This window comes from Limanda limanda, chromosome 3 (assembly GCF_963576545.1).
Source record: "Limanda limanda chromosome 3, fLimLim1.1, whole genome shotgun sequence".
In the NCBI taxonomy this organism is placed as follows: Eukaryota; Metazoa; Chordata; class Actinopteri; order Pleuronectiformes; family Pleuronectidae; genus Limanda; species Limanda limanda.
Window position 1 is genome coordinate 24386102 of NC_083638.1, and position 20952 is coordinate 24407053.

Genomic DNA, 20952 nt, shown 5'->3' on the forward strand with positions numbered 1-20952 from the left:
AACCAAAACATTTAGAACGGCGAGTCACGTTCTGTTGTTCGCTAATCTGTGAATATATGGTAAATCCTATTTCTAGGTTTGCAAATCTACAGATATTGAAATTTTTCTGCCAAGACTGAATTGCCAACTGTACCCGTGAGGGCTGCACAACCGTAGTGGTAACGACTTCAAAATCCTCAACGAGGTCTAAGGAGTTCACTACCTGAACATACGTTATACAATTTACTGACAGAGGGTCTAAAGCATGCACCTATTGATGGAGTGAGTGGTTTGAGCGGTCTTTGTTTTAAAATTGGGATTTCTTCCCCCCCCCTTTCAGGTGTGGAGGTGAGAGGGGGTTTCTGGCAGCGCCTCGGTCCTTCCCAGTCATTGAAGTCATCTTTAGGAGTGGAGAAGGAGGGCAACTGCTTCTAGTTTCGCCAACGGGGTTCAGTGTCTGGTCTCTTAGGGGAGCCTGGAGGAACACGTGGCACAATGTCTCTCATTGCTTCATCCACACATCTCCGTATTAATTCCTCTGTGCCAGGATGCATCCCATGTGTTGGATTTCGGTCACCATCTCTATACTCCTAGTATTGATGAGGTTTCCTTTGGTTACAGCCCCTACTTCTCTGTGGAGAGGGATTCAGGTGCTGAGGTCGAAACCGTTTGTGGGGCTGGTTGAAATCCTCACCCCCTTGGTTTTGAGGGGCACCCTGTTGGAAGGGTCGTTGTTTCTGGTTCTCTTTGCTGGGGTTCATCTGGGCGTGGGGAAAGTTGTCATCTTCCAGCGCCGGGTCCACATTGAGTTGGACTTGAACTGCCAGAACCACGGTGTCGTCTTCGTTGAACCCTCGGTTGTCTGGGTCGAAGCGATAAATGTCTTTTTCAAGGGGCTCTTGCCGCCGGTTGCGGATTTCCTCTCTTTGAGGGGGTGCTGAGTCATCAGTGTCTTTTGACTCGAATGTGCCACGGTACTCATCTTCGTGGCCACCATCTCTTGCACCGGGGTTGGAGGACCATCCAGGACGCGACCGTGAGTCATGGTGCGCCTCTGCCTGAGTGGCAGACTGGGAATCTCCTTCAGCCCTCCAGGACGGAGTCCTTCCGTCGTTGTGATGTGGATCAGCATGGCTCCGTGCAGGATGTGTTCCTTCTGGCTGGAGTGGATGCTGTGTGTCCGCTGGACAGGCATTTGATGTTGCCTCATAGCGGTCCCAGGTCACTGCACGTCTAGGGGTTGAGTCCTGCTCCCCCTTTGGTGTTGAGTGGGTCGGAGCGGTGGACTGCTGGGTGTGTCTGGCTCTCCAGAGCAAAGCTCCCTCTGCATGAGGGTTGTGGAGCTGTGCTCGCAGCTGTTCTCCCAGTGTCTCTGTTCCGCTGGCTCCACCGGGAATGACGTCAGCTCCTGGCCCTGTCATCAGGGATCTCAGCTGGAGGGGGGGCAGCTCTGTTTGACTGTGCCCCCCTTTCTGCTGACCTTTGACCTGCGTGTGCTCCTGCACCGCCTGGTCCTGTTCTTTGCGGGTCTCGATGATATGCCGCAGGTGGGAGTTTTTCTCCTGCTCCGCTCGACATGCTGCTTTGCATGGCTCTGAGCGCCTTCGCATGTTCTTGGGTCTGCAGCTCGGCTCTCTGCTGGTAGAGGAGTGTCAGTTGACCCAGAGCATGGGGTAGTTTCGGATGCGGGCCAGTGGGGTTGATGAGTGCATGGACAGTTCTTGATCTTACGATCGCAGGTACTTATTTCATACTCACTCAACTCACTCACCGCATCATTAGAAAAAATTACTCAGACTGGCTACAGTCTCTAATAGGACCTCTGGTCCTGAGGGAGCACTTGCCCCACGGTGTTACATGCTACTCATCTTCTGAGTGCGAAAAGGCTTCTGGTGGACTGCTCACGCTTGCTTAGAAAAAGTGGGTAAAACACTTAATTAAAAACTACACAACAAGATGCACAGGTGAGCTTCACCCTGTGTCTATAAAGTGTCAATGAAGGATAGCTCGGTGGCTCAATCCTTAAGACCTAGTTGTTCAACAACTAGTCTTCTCAAAACTAGTCTCTCAAATCTAGTTTGTCTCCTTAAGATCAAAAACATGCAGAAAATCTCCTATAAAAATTACCAACTACTGAAACGCAGTCAGCAACCAACCATAGTTACACAAAAGTCTGCTTAGCAAAGGGAATTAAGAATAAAGAAAATTCAAAGAGAAATTAGTTTCGAACCTATGTCTCTCTTCAAAAATTAATCATAATTATTGTGCATTGAAATACACAACCACTGACATGCTATAAGCAACCAACCACGGATACACAAGGCACTAGTATACCTGCTTGGGACAGGTACAAAGGGATAAAAATAAAAATTTTCAAAGAGAAATAAATTCCTAGAATTATTTTTCTCTTTTCTTAAATTATTTATGATTCTTGTGCTTCGAGAACACAACCACCGATTGCACTCTGCAGCCAATTACGGATACACCAGGCACTGGTATACCGGTTTGGTAAAAGTTCAAATGAATTAAAAATAAAACTTTGCAAAGAAGAATACATTTCCAAATAATTTTCTTCTTCAACAACGAATCATGATCAATACCAAATGAGAGAAAGGAAAAGTTTTGAAAAAAAATTAAAAAATTTCAAAAAATTTAAATTTTTCAAAAAAAATCAAATTTCTGGAAAAAAAGAATCCGGATTATTGTACACAGTATTATGATACAGCTGGAGTTAGATCGCCTCACAGGGGGCACCATTTATGTTGTGCAATAGGAGTAGACTTGACGTTGGCTAATTATTAATAATCATGAAATAGGATTATTAAAATAATAAAAATTATCTATCAAAAATAATTAAATTATTAATTGAAGATGATCAGTAATCAAATAACAATAAAACCACTAATGAGAAAATAGGAATTATCAATTAGAAAGTACAAGCTGTCAATTAACAATGATAAGGTTATCAACCAAGAATAATGAAAATAATTAGTCTAAAACAATAAAATTATCAATTTAAGAATAATACTATCTATATTAATAATTGAGAAAGGGGGGCACCACCCTGGTTACCAGGGACCAACGATGTCAAGCTATAATTATCAGTCTCATAATGATAAATGTCAAATTAATAATGTCAATATTTTAATATTAACGATTACTTAATAAACAGTGAAGGCTTCTAAGTTCGAGCACAGGCGATCATAATCCAGCTGCAATCACATACATATGCACAAATAATCACAGACTACAGATACTTTAATTACAAAAGTATTTATTAAAAAGGGGAAATAAAGTTATAATGTTATTCAATGATTTATCATTTTAACAAGCTCCAATATTTCAAAGGTAAACACAGCAGCAGCACTTATCACAATTCAGAAAATACATGGACAACCTGCGGTCTACCTATGTATGTCTGTCTCTATGTGTGTGTGTGTCTGTGTCAAAGTGTCTCTCTGTGTGTGTCTATGTGTGTGTGTGTGAAATAAAGTTAGTGTTATTTAATGATTCATCATCTTAACAAACTCCCATATTTCAAAGATAACAACAGCAGCTTATCACAATTTAGAACACGCATGTAACCTCTGGTCCATCTATGTGTCTCTGTGTGTGTGTGTCTGTCTGTGTCTATCAATGTGTGTGTGTGTGTGCGAGAGAGAGAGAAAAAGAAGGGGGGTGGCGATGACGCGTAGTGACATCACATCTAAGATGGAGGCCGATCATGATTCGTGGAATCAAGGCCTAAAAACTCTCAAAATGGCGGATTGACTACAAAACAAGATGGCGGAGCCGTTATGAATTTAGAGCCAGGATGGGAGGAGAGAGAGAGCGGAGGCGTGGCAATAATAGACTCCAAATGGTGGGTTAACTTGCGTTATTCAAGATGGAGTCTATGTTAATGACACCATGTGGCCGGAGCGCACACTGGTGGTCGTCACATGAATTACACAAAGGAAATTTTAGACAAAGAGAATTCTTATCTCTGCTTGGCTTTGGGGGCCGAATGGTTTCCAGATGTGTTCAGCCTCTCTAAGCATAGATTTAACTATGTGACATGACCTGTATTATAAATACAGGTCAGAAGTGTGTATAGGTCGGTTTAGAAGGAGAGAGAGAGAACACATGTAAGGAGAGTTCAAAGAAGCTCTTAACAATACGCCTGAGATGAGTTAACAGTGATTCACCCCTCAGCCCTCAAGCGAGCGTTGTGGGCCGAGGTTCTGATCGGTGAAATCACTGCAGACTCACACAGACGTTAACAGTGCGGGCGGAGGCGCTTCTCGCGGCCCTATTTACTGCAACACAAAACATTGCGATCCAACCGGAAACCGGAAGTAGCGGCTCGGAGTAGTGGCCGGCTAAAACAATGGAACACGGAAGTTCCATCAACAAAATACACTCAAGTATTAAATCAACACGCTACATATTAAAACTAACATCTGCCCAGACAACATAAGCCTCTTACTGTGACCGTGATTTTGTGGGTTGCATGCGACTTGGCGCGAATCCCCGGAGGTTCAGTGAATCGCTTGAAGTTTCTCAGACGGGCTCTCGTGAGCACCGCAGCTGGGCCGGAGCCGATCCGTTGTGCTCCGTGGCGAGATGAGGTTTCGTCTTCTTCTGCAGCAGCGGAGATCGTGCTGCCTCACAGGGACGTTCGGCTGCTTGTAGCCGTTGTAGATCGTGTGGAAAAAAGAAAAAGTAAAGTCTATGGAAGGGTGGGAGTCCGTCCAGCGGGGCACTTCCTGTTTCGATGTCTAATCGCCTCCTTAGTTACTGAGTCGTGTGGTTAGACCTCTTGAGGTCAGAAAACAACTTGAGCAGCGTGGAAAAGAGGAGTACAAAGAAAGTCTCTTAAAAATACCGAGTTAACTAGTAGAACCCCGGAGGGGTTCTGTTGTTGCTTGGGCATCTGAGTGAAGAGAGCCAGGAGTCTGTGAGTTCAGCACTCTTATACCACCTGAGGACTTCCTGCTTCCTCAGGAAGTGGTCAGAGGGTTCAGTTGGCTCTCATCCAATGAGAATGTCAGGGTCCCGTCCTTAGTGGGCGGGGATTCGACCTCAGTGGGCGTTTCAGAGTCTCATTTAGGTTTTTGCAGAGCGGCCTGCAACATCTCCCCACCAGGGCCTGCTGGAGGGGGGGCACAGTGGGGGTTCAGGACATGCTTCCCCCACCAAGGCGAGGCTCCAGGCTGTCTAGAGAAGGTGTGAATTAAGACTGAAACTGGTTGAACTGGTTTCAGCTGGGCCTTGTAGGCCTCAAGTATTTACAACCTATTGTTTGATGGTCACTCAGGACCTCACCCCCAACATCCATTATTTACAAAGCAGAGAAATTCATTCTATTATGCTACTGTGAATATTTGGTAATAAATCATCTCAGTCCTGCAGAGCATATGTAATACTCTGATACACTGTATATAAAACTGTTGTAGTTAATGCAGGTCTGCATATATTATGCATGCTTTTTTTCCCAGACTGTAAATAAATCCACAGCTCTGTCTCCTCCAGTCTAATGAAGCCCAGACAACCAGGGCGCTTTTGTCATATTTGCATAAATTTGATGAAGTATAGTTGCAAAGTAAAAGTGGTAACAAGTTGGGGAAAAAGTTTAAATCTTCTCTTCCTATCTAACCCAAGACGTGTTCAGTTGCTGGGCAACACATAAAGAGCACTAACTGATGAAAAAAATACATTAGCAAGATTATATACATCCAAATCTGCAGTTTACCAGATGAAGAGGACATCTGTCAGAAAGTAGGAAATTAAACCTGCACTCAGGTTTTTAGTAGAGCAATAGGAGGCAAATCAATGTAATGTAATACCTCACTTCAGGTTGATGACTGAATAAATCAACTGAAAATATGGCATCATTAATTTTATAGCTGCTTGCGCTTTACAACATATGTACATTTTACTAAGTATAAGTCCGAAATTTAACTGGCTGAAGATCACAGTAATTGATTACCAGATAACTTTTTTGTAATATTGAAATGATCTTGATTAGCATAAACAATTTCCTCATTTTATTTCAAACGTTTTTTTCAGTTTTTCTGTCTTTTCTTCTTTTCACTTGCACGAATCCTCTTGCAGGTGTAAAAGTGCAGCAGCTTTCTAGTTTGAATGCCATTTAAAAAAGTTAAGTGCCGTCATATGCTCAATAATAAAGTTATCCATAAAATTATCAAAACACAAGATTATTCTCTCTCCCTCTTCGCACCACTGAAGTGTTTCCTTATTTCTGAATCTGTTTTGGGGGAAACAGACTCATTTAATACAGATACATTGGCACAACACTACTCTGATATGAGTAGAGCTATTTCCTAAAAGATTTGTGAAAGATGAGCAGAGTTGAGGAGTCGGCATGTCACAGTCACTGCAGATTAAGGTTTGGTGACACGAGAGGAAAATAAAGACCTGCTGCTGCTCAGAGTGTCCTCGAATCACGACTGTTAACACGGCAACGGCCTCGGGGACATGGACCAAATGGGTGTGGTAGTGAGGTGAGTGCACCCAAGCGTGCAAATATACATATTTACTCACCGTCAAATATACACTCACTTGTACTCTTCCACCTCCTCTCTCGCGCACACATGCACACACACATGCACGCACACACACACAGCCTGCAGCGGGGCATTGGTGCTGCATAATATCTCAAACAGACATGATAACATCCTGAAATCTGATTTGAGGAAATGATGAGACATGTTGCAGGAACACTGGAGAAAGACGAGGGAGGATTTCAGTTATTCGTTTCTGAAAAGACAATTTAATTATTCCCGCTGCAGTTGAGGATTCTGCGACAAAACTAGACATGAGCTTAACATTTTTCAATATTAGAAAGTAAAACTTGCAGCGATCAACTTTGGAATTTGCCAACAGAAAGAGAAATATCTGGAGCTCTATATGAGTAGCCCCTATTTCTGCCTGCAAGCCACTATCTTGTCTGAAACACAACACCAGTTACATAATTCATCCTTTAGAGGTTGTTGTAACCATGACTACTGAAATGTGTGCTCCCACTTAAGGTTGTACTCACTACCATCATGTATTTTACATGGGGTAGCCATGGTAACAGGAGCCTTCAAAAGTGGGCAGTGAAATCCAAGGAAGTTCCACGGAGAGGGTCGGATACTGAAAATAGAAAAAAGCCCACCGGGCAAAGGGACCACACATTTAGAAAGCCTTTGAAACACACTCTTTGACTTCCTTCATACCTACACTCCTGCAACCCCTCTGTGAAAACACCACAGCACACAGAGATGGGCCGGTGGGTGTGTGTGAGCTTCTGCTGAAAATGGCTGACTCGTTGAAACAAAAAGAGATGAACCTCCAGCCATGATACACGAAGCAACAAAGACTGAAATGAGAAACTATGGAGATACCTTGTTCAGCCTGTTAATAAAACAGTCATGAACATCAGACTGAAACAAGCTCTGATCTCACTCTGCAAAGGGAAATGAATTATGAACAACTCTAAAAGAAAACAAATGGGGATGCACGCACACACACACACACACACACACAAACACACACACACACACACACGGTCATTCTCTGGGGAAAGGTCCCTGGAGAAATCACCACACCAAACTGACTTTTGACCTTGTGGCCTCTGGACAGAGGTGGAAGCCATCCTTTATGTTATTGGACAAAGTGATTCATAACACCACAGGGGACAACGCAAAGACATTATCATCACTTTCATATGTCAAGTGTGTATTGTCTATGTAAAAGTCAGTTAAGCCTTTTCTGTACAATAAGGATTTAAATCAGTGTTGCTGTTTTTTACACACCCGTGTCTCAACGGGATCTTTTCTTTTTGTTACCACATTGTCCTGCTGCCTTTGTGCCCTGGGACATGAATGAGATAATGAGAAGAAATGAGAAGTGAGAGACTTTTAAGGCACAGTTCCTGAATACAGGCTGTGCAGTATCAAATTACGCGATTTGGACACTGCTACGTTCAATATTAATAAACCTTGAATAAACAGGCGTCCAGTGCTCTGCGGCAGAGGCGGCTGGAAATCATTGATGTAAGTGACGTTGTCAATCAAGACAAAATAACTTTTGTGATAACGGCAAAGACAACTGATTCTCCAGTTCTGCTTCTTCTGCCTGAGCACCTTCAGGATTCTGAGGACTGAGTCCAGCAGCAGGTTTATTTGTGGCTCAATTACTGCAGGTCGCTTTTACAGTTTCAGAAAGAAAGCTGCAAGCAGTATTATACAGGCCTAGTAAAAAACAGCCCATTCCAAACAGGCAGGTTTCGAGCAGGCACTGATTTCATGAAAGACATGGAAAACTCTGATTCCACATTATGGGACCCTTAATTTCCCCAAACTCTCCTGAGGCTGACAAAGAAATAAAATAAAATAAAAAGACCTTATTACATTTTAGATTTGAGATCTGGTTGTTGAGACCTAAACTCCTCCTCAGCCATGGCTAAAGACACCCACCATCCACCCCGAAATCTTCCCTATGACATTATGTGTGGTAGAAAGCTGTAACATTTCCATGACTGGAAAAACACTGGAAAAGAAAACGTAAAATGAGAAGATAAATCTGGGTTTTTGTGTGTTTCAGCTCCATCGGTTTCACTTAGCATTCCCTCCATGTCAGGCCAAAATAACAAAGTTAACACCTTAGGATATGATATAAGTAATAAAGTGACGTAGACTTATTACATGTATTTTTATAGCTGGCCTCATGGAAAAATAGTATTAGATAGATATAATATTGACTTCCTTATCATAAACAAGCTAGAAACAGAGCTGTGGCATGTAAAACTATAAAACCTCGTATTCTGAGGCAAATGTTAAATCTTAACAGTTGCAACCAGTGCTTTGAAATGTGATACTGGGATGTTACAGAAGGCTGGTGGGTGTGTGAGCAAAAATACTCTATATCAGTACATGAAAACGGTCCTCAGGGAAATCTCATTCCTTTTTCTGATGTTTGGCAATGAAGCAAATTCATCAGCGTCTGGCCCAGCTGACAGTCATCTGCACTAACAGAGGAGCGCTGCTGTGACATCATCCTGTCACACTGCCAGCACACGCCCTCAGGAAAGAGCAAAGTGTCTGACTAAGGAGATGGTGGAATGCAAAAAGGAGGAAGGAAAGGAGACAAACAGGCATAACAACATGGCAAAGTCAGAAAATGGCTTTATTAGACGCAATTAAATAAAGCATGGCAAACAGATTGAGCGAGAAGGCAGAGGTGGAGAGGGAACGGAGGAGAACGTCTCTCCGAAGAAGAAAATCAGGGGCCACTGAGGGTGGAGAGGAAACTGATGGGGATGGAGGAGAAGGGGAAGGAGGGGCAAGTGGATGGACGGGTGAGAACATGAGGAATGAGGGTTACCAGCAGGGAAGTGCATCTCCATAAACATATTGTATCATGGGCCTTGCTGATCATACGCTGGCCCCAGGAGACCAGGAAACACAATACGGGTCCCATGTCCCATGATGGATGAGGCTCGGGCTCCGATGTCAGCCCACTCAGCGCTCCCCTCCAACAGGGACAAATCACTCAGCAGCCACCCGCCTCAACACGCAGGCTAATACAACTAATGGAGCCGTCGGCAGTATTCGACCGGCATGCTGTTCTTTGAATAGACTTCTGTTGCCTTTTCCTCCAGATTTATCCACAGGGAGTCGTTGGTGTCAATCCCCGCATTAAGTAAACATGTAGTGAGATAAAAAAACGCTTTCAGATGTGTTAAATTACTTTTGAGAACACTCCGGTTTTCTTTCTTTCTTGTGCTTCTCACTGTCACCTTCTCTGTGACGTCCCCTTCACTTTCCTTTCATTGGCTCCCTTAAATCAGCTCCCTGCCTGTAGCCACGAGACGCGACCAGGGTAGATGGTAAATGAGCTCCAGACTCAGATCTGACAGGGTTTTCAAAAAGATGCCTCGTTTGTGCTGACCTACATCGCTTTTTCTCTCCAATCATCTTTCCTCCCAGGCCACTGCCGGCTCCAGAGCGGCCGTGGGGACCAGTGGCCGGGCCGGGAGAGTCATTATAGGAGGCTTGACTCACTTTGATTGCTGGCTCAAGTGCACAATTGAAAGAGTCGGATATGCCAGCTGATAAAGGGTGGCAACAACTTCCTGCTTGATTAATACTGTACCGTCCCGCATTGTGCAACTCAGCGAGTGCAGTGTCACATCAGCGCTGCCAAGATTAGAAGTTTGATTCCCACTGAGGGCGCCAGTGCCAGCGATGTACACGCCCATTGTTTGTGTGACAGCCTGCAACAAATGTCGTGTTCTATGGGACAGTTTCGATTTTGAATAGAAATATATGTTAATACCACACCAGGACACACAGCAGTGCTTAAATCATGATACAATACATCAGTATCCGTTAATAACAAGATCATCAAATATGCAGCTTTATGTTTTTGTGGAAACCTTTAGTGTGATCCACTCTTAATTTGAACATCCCATCATTGACAGTGTGGGTGGGCACAACACATTCTTGGCTCGGATTGAATAGAAGCAGTCGGTGATGTTTCAGAAGCTGCTGCACATTTTGCAGCTTCTACAAACTCAACATTGTGAGTGGAGGCTGTCCGGGGCCAGTGATCTCTTTTGGGTTTATTCATATTCATTTTCCTGCTGCATCAAATCTCCGCGCTCATTAAGATGCAGCTCTGCCCAACAACAGCTTTCCGAGATAATAAAAGCACAAACAGCTTTGGAGCTTCCATCATAGAGATCTGCAGGTGGGTTATTAGGTCCAGTCCACCACTGTGACCCTGACTTCTAACAATAATCTCCATGTAAGAGGTTAAAGGACCATTCATGTTAAACAGACTGAGTAATAATAAAACACAGGGTTTGTCTGGAGAAAACAGATCAGCTAGAAGGAAATGTGTCCCTCAACGACAATATAATTAACTGTGATCACAACATTGGAGTTTAAGGGGATTTGATCTCTGGGATGTAATAAACACAAGGCAGCTTTTGTAGGCAAGAGTTATAGCTGCAGCGGTATCCCAAATCACAGATTAAACATGAAAACACTTACACAACACAACACGCTAGCGATATCGAACTCTGCAACTTTGTTCAGCGGCAGGTTTACTGTTTCTCCACCACCTCAGCACATGTGAATCAGATGTAATTGAATAAAAGTGGCTGTGCAAGTTTCTTAGATTTCAAATGAGTGGCAGCAGGTAAAAATAGATCAAACCTCATGTCACAAGCTTTGATGAGCAGCCCCGTGCATCCGAGTGTACACAGCCAGAGTATCTACCTGTATATCACCACAGACTCATCAGCTTTAAAGTCGTATTCTGTACGAGTATACAAATCAAACATCATTTCGTTTGTGTAATGAGGGATACAACTTCTCTCTTTCATGAGTTTCATCAGTCCTCTCTACCCTCATTACGATTCCCGACATAGCCACTGCTATGTAGATGGATTACTGATTAAATCCTAAAAACACAGTAAAACTGCAGCAATATTTTTATATTAACAATGAATCAAAAGATTCAGCATAATGTCAAATAACTGTGCAGATCTCATTAGAGCTGTTTCGCCTCTTTTATCTCAATGATTGGGTTTTACAGCACACACATTTCGTAGTTTGGTTCGGTCTCGCTGCTCTGATCAACCTTGTCTCCAGAAGCAACTATTCCAACATACCTGCTCAAAACCACATATGACAAGCTGGTGAATGCGGTGGATCAATAAAGGAATAAGCTGCTCACTTTCACTGAACTCCAGATATTTTTCTACAAATTATCCAACGCAAATGTCAGTTGTTACGGAAATTATCTGGAGTTTTTACTATGGGGGCTGTCTGAGTAAGCCCATGAGCATTAGCATGAGAATGTAGCAGGATACCGGGAGAGAGAGTGAGCATGTTGATCCTCTTTCTAACACACGACAGATACAAAACTGGAAGAAAAAAAAAAAGATAATTATCTCTAGATGAAAAGGGCCATTCACGTAGAAGACGCAGACAATCACGACTTGGAAAGACGACAAGATTCAAGGGCTTTTGGTGAAAAGTGCAGCCGCCGGTATTGATATGCTCTAAACAATCACACATAATATCCACATCAAACTTTATGTGTGATCCTGACTCCTGCAAGCTCTACACAGATGCCCCTTCAAATGGGAAAGGCAAGAGAACGTCTGGACCCAGCTAAGTTCCATAGTTCATGTCTGAAAACTGCTATATTATCCTCAGGAGCTGGTGGAGACCAAAACAGACCTAAAAAGGAGGTGAATGTTGGATTTAAATTGTTCAGAGACAAACGCAGCACTAAATAAATGCCAATGTTTAAATGTGGTTGTGTTAACAGGCAAATGTTTGCAACATGTTTATCATAAAGATGTAATTGTTATGTTTTGAGTTTGTTGTGCTGCCCCCAAGTGTCCAAAAAGTTTATTGAAACCATTCATTTGAAATGTGAAATATATAAAAGCTGTTGAGCGGGGACAGGGTGCTACTTGGTCTGCTTGTTTATTGTCCATATTTAGAAGGGTTGTCTGAACAAATATAGATCTGACCTAATACACAGTGCACACAGCTTTTGTTTTTATCCTATTCTTTCCCCTTTCCTCCAGATTTGGTCTTTGTAGATATTTGTGCTGCGAGCTGTATTTGATTTCATTAATAAACCAAGGGAATCTGAGATCTCTGTGGGATGTTCTATTTTTATCGTGTAGCATATTTATCTCGAAAGCTAAGAGCAAAGGTTTCCCACTCTTTCTTCTGTGTCTCTCCCACTGTCTGACAGCATCTTGTCTTGTCACATATATTCTTGCCGGGATCATCCTGTTCCATTGTTCTCAGTCTACTGGGCTCCGTGAAAACAGCCGGGAGCAAGGCGGGAGACGAGTACAGGGAGCTTACGGGGTAACTATACAGACAGAGAGATGGGAGAGATGGACAGAAATGATGATGGAGAGCTGTTATTAGGTGAGGAAGGACACTAGACGACTTGGCCCACGCGACCCCTTGGGGTAGAGGCTCACTGGCTGCCTGTGATTAGAGTTGGGTGCCTGACAAAGCTCCACACAGAGAGAGGGAGAGCGGATGACGGGATGGACAAGGGGTAAGCCGGTCCACCATCCCCTAATTGAACCCTCAACGTTTTTTAAATTAAATTTTAAAAGCATAAAAAAAGGATCATAATAGCTGCAAGAACAACATAAAGAAGACAAATTTATTATGTCTTTTTCCTCCAAGAGAGCTATTTTTCTTCGACCACAAATTCACAGATGACCTACTTAGAACAGCACACTCTGAGGCAACTGCAGGGAGCTTTGAGACAATCTTCTACATTCTTGAAATTTAAAAAAAGAAGCATTTCTGAAAGAATCCTACACAAACAGTAGGTAGGATAATGATGGACCAGGTTCAAGCTCTGCCCAGCAGTGTTGGGTTAAACGCTTTATCCCTCAGTCATTCGGACGTTGATAAGAGGGCAGCATGTTTAGTCATTTGTTCAGCAGCTGAGAGACTGTGTTCGCCTCTGAAAAAACGCTGTGAGATCACTGGTGGATGAGAGGTTAGCATATTTTTAGACAAGTGTTTCATGCGAGGAACTTCGCTTCTAAATAATGAGGGTGCCCTTTTTTCCGTGCCTACGACTCAAAGATCAAAGCTCTAGTGAAGAACTGCAGAGGAGCAGATTTACAAAGGTCTGGGTGGAGAAGACACGCAAGATGGGAGAGAGGGATCGAAAATGTGAAGCTGGAGAGAAAAATTGGAGAAAACATATAATGACAGGAAGAGGAAATCAAACAGAAGAAAAAAAAGTCTGAGTTTTAGTTGAGTGTAAATCATAGAACAACAGATTGGCGGAGAGATTGGGAAACTAAACTGATATAACTTATTGTGATGTCATGTCATCTGTATTGTGTATTAATTATATGTCTTTTAATTAAATAATGACAGGAACAGTCGACCACATATCGCGGAAGAGAAGGCATCAGAACACCAAACTGTTAACTAGTAAATAGGAAAGGGTTGCCCTTTAAAATGTGGCCTCTTGACATCCGTATTCTAATTCTTGGCTACAGCCCTCGTATCAAGTAATTTGATATTAATGTGAGTGAAATATCTTATCACATGTCATCAATAATTATTAATGTCTGAGGAAGAGCACAGACTTTTGCAAAAATTGCCAAGAAGGCAAACAGTTGTTAGGAGCTAGTTAATCACTTCTTAAATTATACAAGGGTATTAAAACTGCAGCCGGTCCTTTCTGTTTTACCTTTTTGTGATAATCCTTAAAAAATATTGAGCAGCTAGCCTGTTTTCCCTTTTTTTGTTTGGTTGGTCACACACAAAGACATTATAAAGATGGACGACACTTCCTCCCTGTATCAAGCAATGAAGCCAAAATATCTTGGATACGAAGGCAGCCATCTTGCACATTAGGAGTCTGCACAGTAGCGATTAGGAGACAAAGTCTCAGTAACGAGATCCCATCGACGCTTATGCTCCACATGCTTCACAAATCATGAGTAAGTCTCAGCTGTCAATGATGACCTTTCACCTCATTTTTAACTAACTAACTAATTAAAACCAATCTTAACATTAAAGCTGAGCACTTGAACATACAACATCTTTGAGAGAAATGCATTTGACTTTTTATTGTGTTCCAGCCCCATTAACTAACATGGAGGAGGCTGGGTTTAGGAGCTGTACTGCAGCCAGCCACCAGGTGGTGATCAAGAACTTTGGCTTCGCTTTTGGGAGCTGCCCTGTCCTTCATCTTTATGTAAAGTCTATGTTCACAGAGACAAACAGCCCCGGCAAGCAGCCACTTGTTTTGTTTTTGCTCAAAACTAATCACACTCCCTCCATTATTCTTCTCTCCATTTCTCTCGTTACCTCTTTTCTGGTGTGGTTTCATTTTCTTGGCTGGCTGGAGCTTCCTGTAGATCTGGGAGGTTGGCAAAGTCATCCTGTTCAGCCAGCCCGATAGCTAGAGACAGAACAACCATCTTCCCCTCGCTGGACACAAAGACAAACACAACACAGACACCACACAGGTATGTAGACAAATAAGTACACAAATACTCAAGCATACACACAAAAACAACACAACAAAAGGCAGTGACACAACCACAGGCGGCACACATTCATTTGATGTACAAAGAGAGAGGGGGAGAGAGGCGGTAGACTGTTGTGAGGACACTATTTCACTTTATCAAATGCTCAGTCTTTACTTTACATTGCAGCGAATCTCAACCACACCACTGTGTGGAGTGAGAACACAACACAGTCTTTATTCATCTAACACTCCAGCAACACTTCAAAACGTGCATCTCTACTCATCCATTTTGTTTCTCACAGCTGATTTAACATCACTGAGCATTATCATTATCCAAACAGGGGAAAACACAGGATTTGGTTGGTTTATTGTATACGGAGAAAAGAACAAAAAAGCTATATGAACCTACATCAGTATATGATTTTGCATTTCATTGTTCAATGCATCTCTGTGGAGCTTTTGCTTTCTCTCTCACTAATAACTTTTGACGAGAGGTTATATTTATATCTGCATTTTTCGTTAGTTTGCAGGATTATGCTAAAATTACTCCGTTTCCACAAAATTTTGTGGAGGGGTGGGCATGGTCCAGGGAGGACCACTCAAAATTTGGTCTTGATCTGGATCAGAGGATGGATCCAGGAAATTTGTCTACAAGATCTCTTTGATCTCTACGAGAATAATTCATGAATCTTGATGACAAAAATCAGACGTGCTTCCGGGACTGATATTTATGAGTGTTTTGAATTTAAATGTGGTTTCATAAGGGGACTTTTGGGGCTATTCCACTTTCAGTTGTGGAGCGAGGACGGGCACTGACCTCTGATGCGCATCTTTCAACAATGGCTTAATTAAAGATGTTAAAGGTAACCAGCAAGTAAGCGTTAGGGCATTATATTATAAGTCTTGCAGTATTGTCTTAGTCTACAGTTATATTCATATATCAGACAACATAATCTGCCATTTCCACAACCAGTTATCTCCCTTCCACAAATAACTAAAGCACCATCCTCAGACATCTGACTTTTTTTTCAGCATTTATTATCTTAATAAATTCAGACTACATTAGACGTGAGGAAAAGGATCTGTGCTGTTATTTTTTTCTTTTCCATTTTGCAAGGTTGAGAGTGTGCCATGAAAAGCTATCCAATTGAATTAGTACATATTCTTATTCTCAGACTTTGGATAATGAGTAGTGCCTATGATTACTTAATGTACTTTATGCTGTACCATTAGCATGAGTGCATGGAGAGACCAATGGCTTTGGTGTCAGTCTATTTGACAAACGCTGAATTAATTCTTTCTTCAGCTACTTAAGGCTGACCTGATGTCGCATGGATCATATTAGAATACATGCACCTCTAATATTTATTGTTTCATAGTGTCAAATTAAAATACACAAGATATTCATCAGCTGTGACCCTATTATATATATGACCGTTTATAAAATCCATACGGTGCTTTTGCTCACAATTCATCATCAAATATATGAGGTTAAACAATGCATCAGTAAGGAGTGTGAGCTTTTTCAAGCACTAGGGAGCATTCAATGTCTTATGAGGTTTTTTTTTATCCACTCCAGAAATGGTGGTCATTAAATATTTTTAAATAAAATGAGTATCATTAGCAGAGAGGTAGAGGATCAATATTGTCTCCATGGCTTCATCATCATACATTATCTGGGCCACAGAAAAGAAAAAGTGTATAAATATATAAGCAAAAGCCTCAAAGAAGGGTATGAATCGTTTGAGATAGATAATAAGAGGTAATTGAGATGACATGCAGAAAAAATCTGAAGAAAAGTGAAGGAAATCCACGAGAATGGAAAAGGAGATGAAAAAAACCTGCAACAAAAAAATATAATAAACATACAGCCGGTATTCTTCCTCCAAGCGTGCCTGAAGTAAATTACATCTCACTAAAGCACCGAGAATTCAAGAGGCCAAACAAAGAGTGACCTTAACGAATGAACGTTTGCCCACAACCAACCTTGAAATTCAAAGTCTCAAAATAACAACCCACATACAGACACATGTTGCACATAATCCTTGGTCCTCATACATTTTTCTCTGGCTCTACTCAGTCCTTTTCCACCTCAGCTTCTAACACTGCACGCTGCTCCAAGGACAGCCTTTCTGTATCGTTGTTGCCACAGTAATTTCTCAAAGAGCTATTCCACCCAGAGTTTTCCTCTTACATCCTTTAAAACCTAAATATTTCATTATGAAAGGAGGTTTTTTTCACTTTTATTTTCCCGTTCCTGGAAAGTCAGTTTCACAAGGTGATGAGAGGTGGATCCTAATGTAATCACAGAGATTGCTATAAACTTGCAATATGAAACAGTAATCTTAATTGAATGTGACTAATTGGGCACAAACATGAACAAACTTCCAATAGTAGTAGCATAGTATTGCTAAGTTTCATCCATTTCTCCTTCATTACTCTATCTCAACCAACTGACAAAATAGTTCTGATCCTACTGAAAATGTCTGGTTGGACATCGCTGGGTGCACAAATCTATGTTCTGTTCTGATTTGGCAAAATATCATGTTGGAAAATCCCACAAATAAAAAAGCTTAGTTTAGCAACTGCAAGACTTTCGAGGAGTGGCAGTACTGTTGCCAGTTAAATAAAAGCAATAAGCCAAACAACAATCATAGCATCATGACTTCCATAAAGGGTTAGTAGCATGCAGCTGTCAAAGTTAGCTGTATAATATATAATAAGCTACAATTCTTTCAGGTATGGAATTGGTGATCGTATTGACTGATACGCTAAGTCCATATATTGTAATCAGTATCTGGAAGGGAAAAATTGTATCTTCACATTTCCTCTATATCCAGACCTGCATGTTATTTCTGTAGTGCTGAACAAAATAGAAAAACAAGCTGAACACGTTAGCTCTTTAGCGAAAGTGACCCACAGGGGATGTGTAAACACCACCAACACGAGGCTCATCGATCAGGTGAATGGATTTGTATCTTTGACCACAAAAGATGGAGGTCTCTTAAATCATTACCCTACATCGGCTCTATTCGTCTGAAATATACAATGTGGTGGCTCAGTAGCCATGTGGTGTAACACGTGGAGAGTAAAACTGCTGCATTTGGTTGTTCATACCCCATCGATCTGATTTCAAATGCACAACATCCCCCCTGCCCACAGTGACGGCCCCTCCAGGGTCCACAGCTGACGTGTTTGGTCCTGTGAGAGTCATGAGAACAGTTGACAATGGGTGATGCCACCTCCATATATATATATGTGCCCAGCCTTCTTTGAATGGTGATTCACATAGGCAGGGATGTCACTGGCCTGGAGACACTATTAAAGGGGAAGACATGCAAAAAGTGCGGGAGCGTATAGCTGTGTGTGTGGATGTGTGTGAGTGTCTGTGCTCATGGTCAGGAGGGGAGTGGGCGTTTACGTGAGGCTGCTATGTAGAGCACATAATCTGTAATCTGTCATTCAAGTCAAATGGAGGAAGAGAGGTCTCTGTGCTCTGTACCTCAAACAATCAACCGATCTATTCACTGCTGAATGAATCCGAAAACAACTGTGATGACCTTGGTAACTGTCGGGTGAGAGAACAATCTTTTGAACCATGGTGGGTAATGTTTAAGGTGTTTCATTTTTGTAATATTTATCAGTCTATAATGGTAAAACTAAATTATCAAGAGAGTTTCAAAGAACGATTTTGAGGTATTTGAACTGCACAAGAACATTTTAATTTTATATCACTTTGTAGTTTCAATTCCCAACATAAAATCTCACAGTTGAGACACCAGTAACTTTAAATCAGAGCTGCGGACTCTATCTGATGACTTAAATGAAAATAAGTCTTGCAACTCCACTTGGGCATTTACACCGATGCCTTGTGACTTGGACACGAGCCTGTTGTTTTAAAAATAGTCAAAACCTTATATCAATCATAAAGTTTGAAATGGACCAAAAACAATGTGGAAAGAATTGTTTACTGAATCAGAAAATGTTCACACCAGTCATTGTTAGCAAGTCAACACCTCATTCCTCACAATCCCCACATCCACGACAATGTTATTAAGTGGGAAAGAATATAGCAGATATAATATCAGCTCACCAAAAAACTAATCGTAGCACATGTGGTTGTAAAATATAGACTAAAAACAGAACATCCAAATTTCTTCAATATTTGAAGTATTAACGTTGAGCCGAGGATATTAAAATTTGCAGGGAGCTAATGCTTAGCTAACCTTAGCTAACGTTGCACAAAAATAGCTTGTTTAAAAAGACAAGTATGTTGCGGAATCCCTCTCAACTCCTACACATGGCTACAAGCTTGCTATAGCAAATGTCACCGCCGCAAAATAAAAAGGCAACGCAATGTCAGCATAAACTCCCTTAGATGAAAATTACTTATTTTTTTTGAATAAGCGTACAAGCCAGTTGATGGGCTTTGAACAGTCAGTGTGTAAAAGGTGTATGAACAGCATATGTACAATGTATGTATAATCACAATTGTCTATTGTAGCTTTCTATGTCTTATCATTGGATAGCCACCATTAGCCTGAGGTAACTGCAGCTCTTAAAAGATTGTCATTACAGCGACAACAATGTAATAAAGAGTAGTGTTATTCATGTGAGTATATAAAGCAAACACCCAAACTACAGCACAGCCTCCAAAATGGCAACTGAGCTGAATCAACACCTCTTAAAAACTGTTTCATACAAAAATTTGAGTAGGCTTTAGTGAAGGAATGTTAGCATGCAGTGAGCAGGTAGGCAAGTGAGCTGTGTCGACCCTAGAAACCTCAAAATAAAGTCTGCAATGCAACATATATTGTCAATATGTATTTCAGAGTTTACAATATAAAAGTAACAGTCACTACAGTTTGGTCTGTCATCTGTCAAGCTTCATTTTCAATTCACTAGAAAACGTCATGACACTTACAAGAACGACTTGACGTCCAGCCCTCTGTTCCGGATCTGCTCCATCATGTGATCCCAGCTGCCTGGATTGGACCTTGACCGGCCTGCCCCTCCTCCTCCTCTGTGCCGGGAGGCTCCAGCCGCACTCCCCCGGACCCCCCGCGGGCCCCCACGGTGGCCTCCGCCGCCTGGGCCCGTGTGAAGCTGGCCCAGGCTCTGCGATGTGACTGGGGGGTCGTTGGGACCCGGAGGGGGCTGGTGAGTGAGGGGCTGTTGGAGGCTCTGCTGCCGGACGAGGGGCCGAGGGCGTGCCACGGCCGAGGATGGGATGTGCTCCAAGGTGGACGCAGATGAGAGGGAGGGATCCCCGAAACTAAGCAGACACACGGGAGCAACAGACAAAGAGGTGGACACCACAAGGCAGAAATCAGAGTTAGAGAATAACCTGAGTGATACGGGACAGGGCAGGAGGTGAGCAAGCATTCAGAAAGAATGAAAGTATGAAAAAGTTGGTCGCACATGATAATATTGATATTGAACAATGGCAAGAAAAAGAAAAGCAAATATTAAAAGTTGTGAAAATAGTGTTTGCATCCAAAAGAAACAAAGTGAAAGTGAAAGAAAGAAAAGAAAGAAGAACAGAGTTGTCAGAAAGCTCTAGATAACTGTGGATCATCTGTTTGGAAGCAATTGTTTAGGATTTGGAGATTATGTGAGGTTATGAGTATATGGATGGGCAAGCGGGTAATGTGTAAACAATCAATAATTCTTCCAAACAGCAGTAAAACCAAACCTGAAGCTGAGGTTAAGCGTCGCTATGGCTTTATTTGAATCTGCTCTAGATTGTTTCTGTACGTGACGTCTCTCCCCAATAAGCCCTGACCTACTTCTACCTTCTTGCCTTGTTGCCTTTTACGTCCACCAGTCCGTCTCCAAGGTCCTATTTGCTCCTGCTGTTCCCCCCTCCCTCTCTCCCCTCTACCTTTGTGCTCCTGAGCTCAGCTGCTCGCCATCACTTCTGTCCATCTCCTC

General features: G+C 42.2%; 1 protein-coding gene across 1 annotated transcript in view; it reads right to left on the reverse strand.

Annotated features, from left to right (window-relative positions):
* syt7b (synaptotagmin VIIb) overlaps positions 1–20952 on the reverse strand; it is a 67860-nt gene that overhangs the window by 15130 nt on the left and 31778 nt on the right. Inside the window, exon 6 of the mRNA XM_061067652.1 lies at positions 14856–14978. Within this exon, the coding sequence (XP_060923635.1) occupies positions 14856–14978 (123 nt within the window). The remainder of the gene's footprint in view (positions 1–14855; positions 14979–20952) is intronic.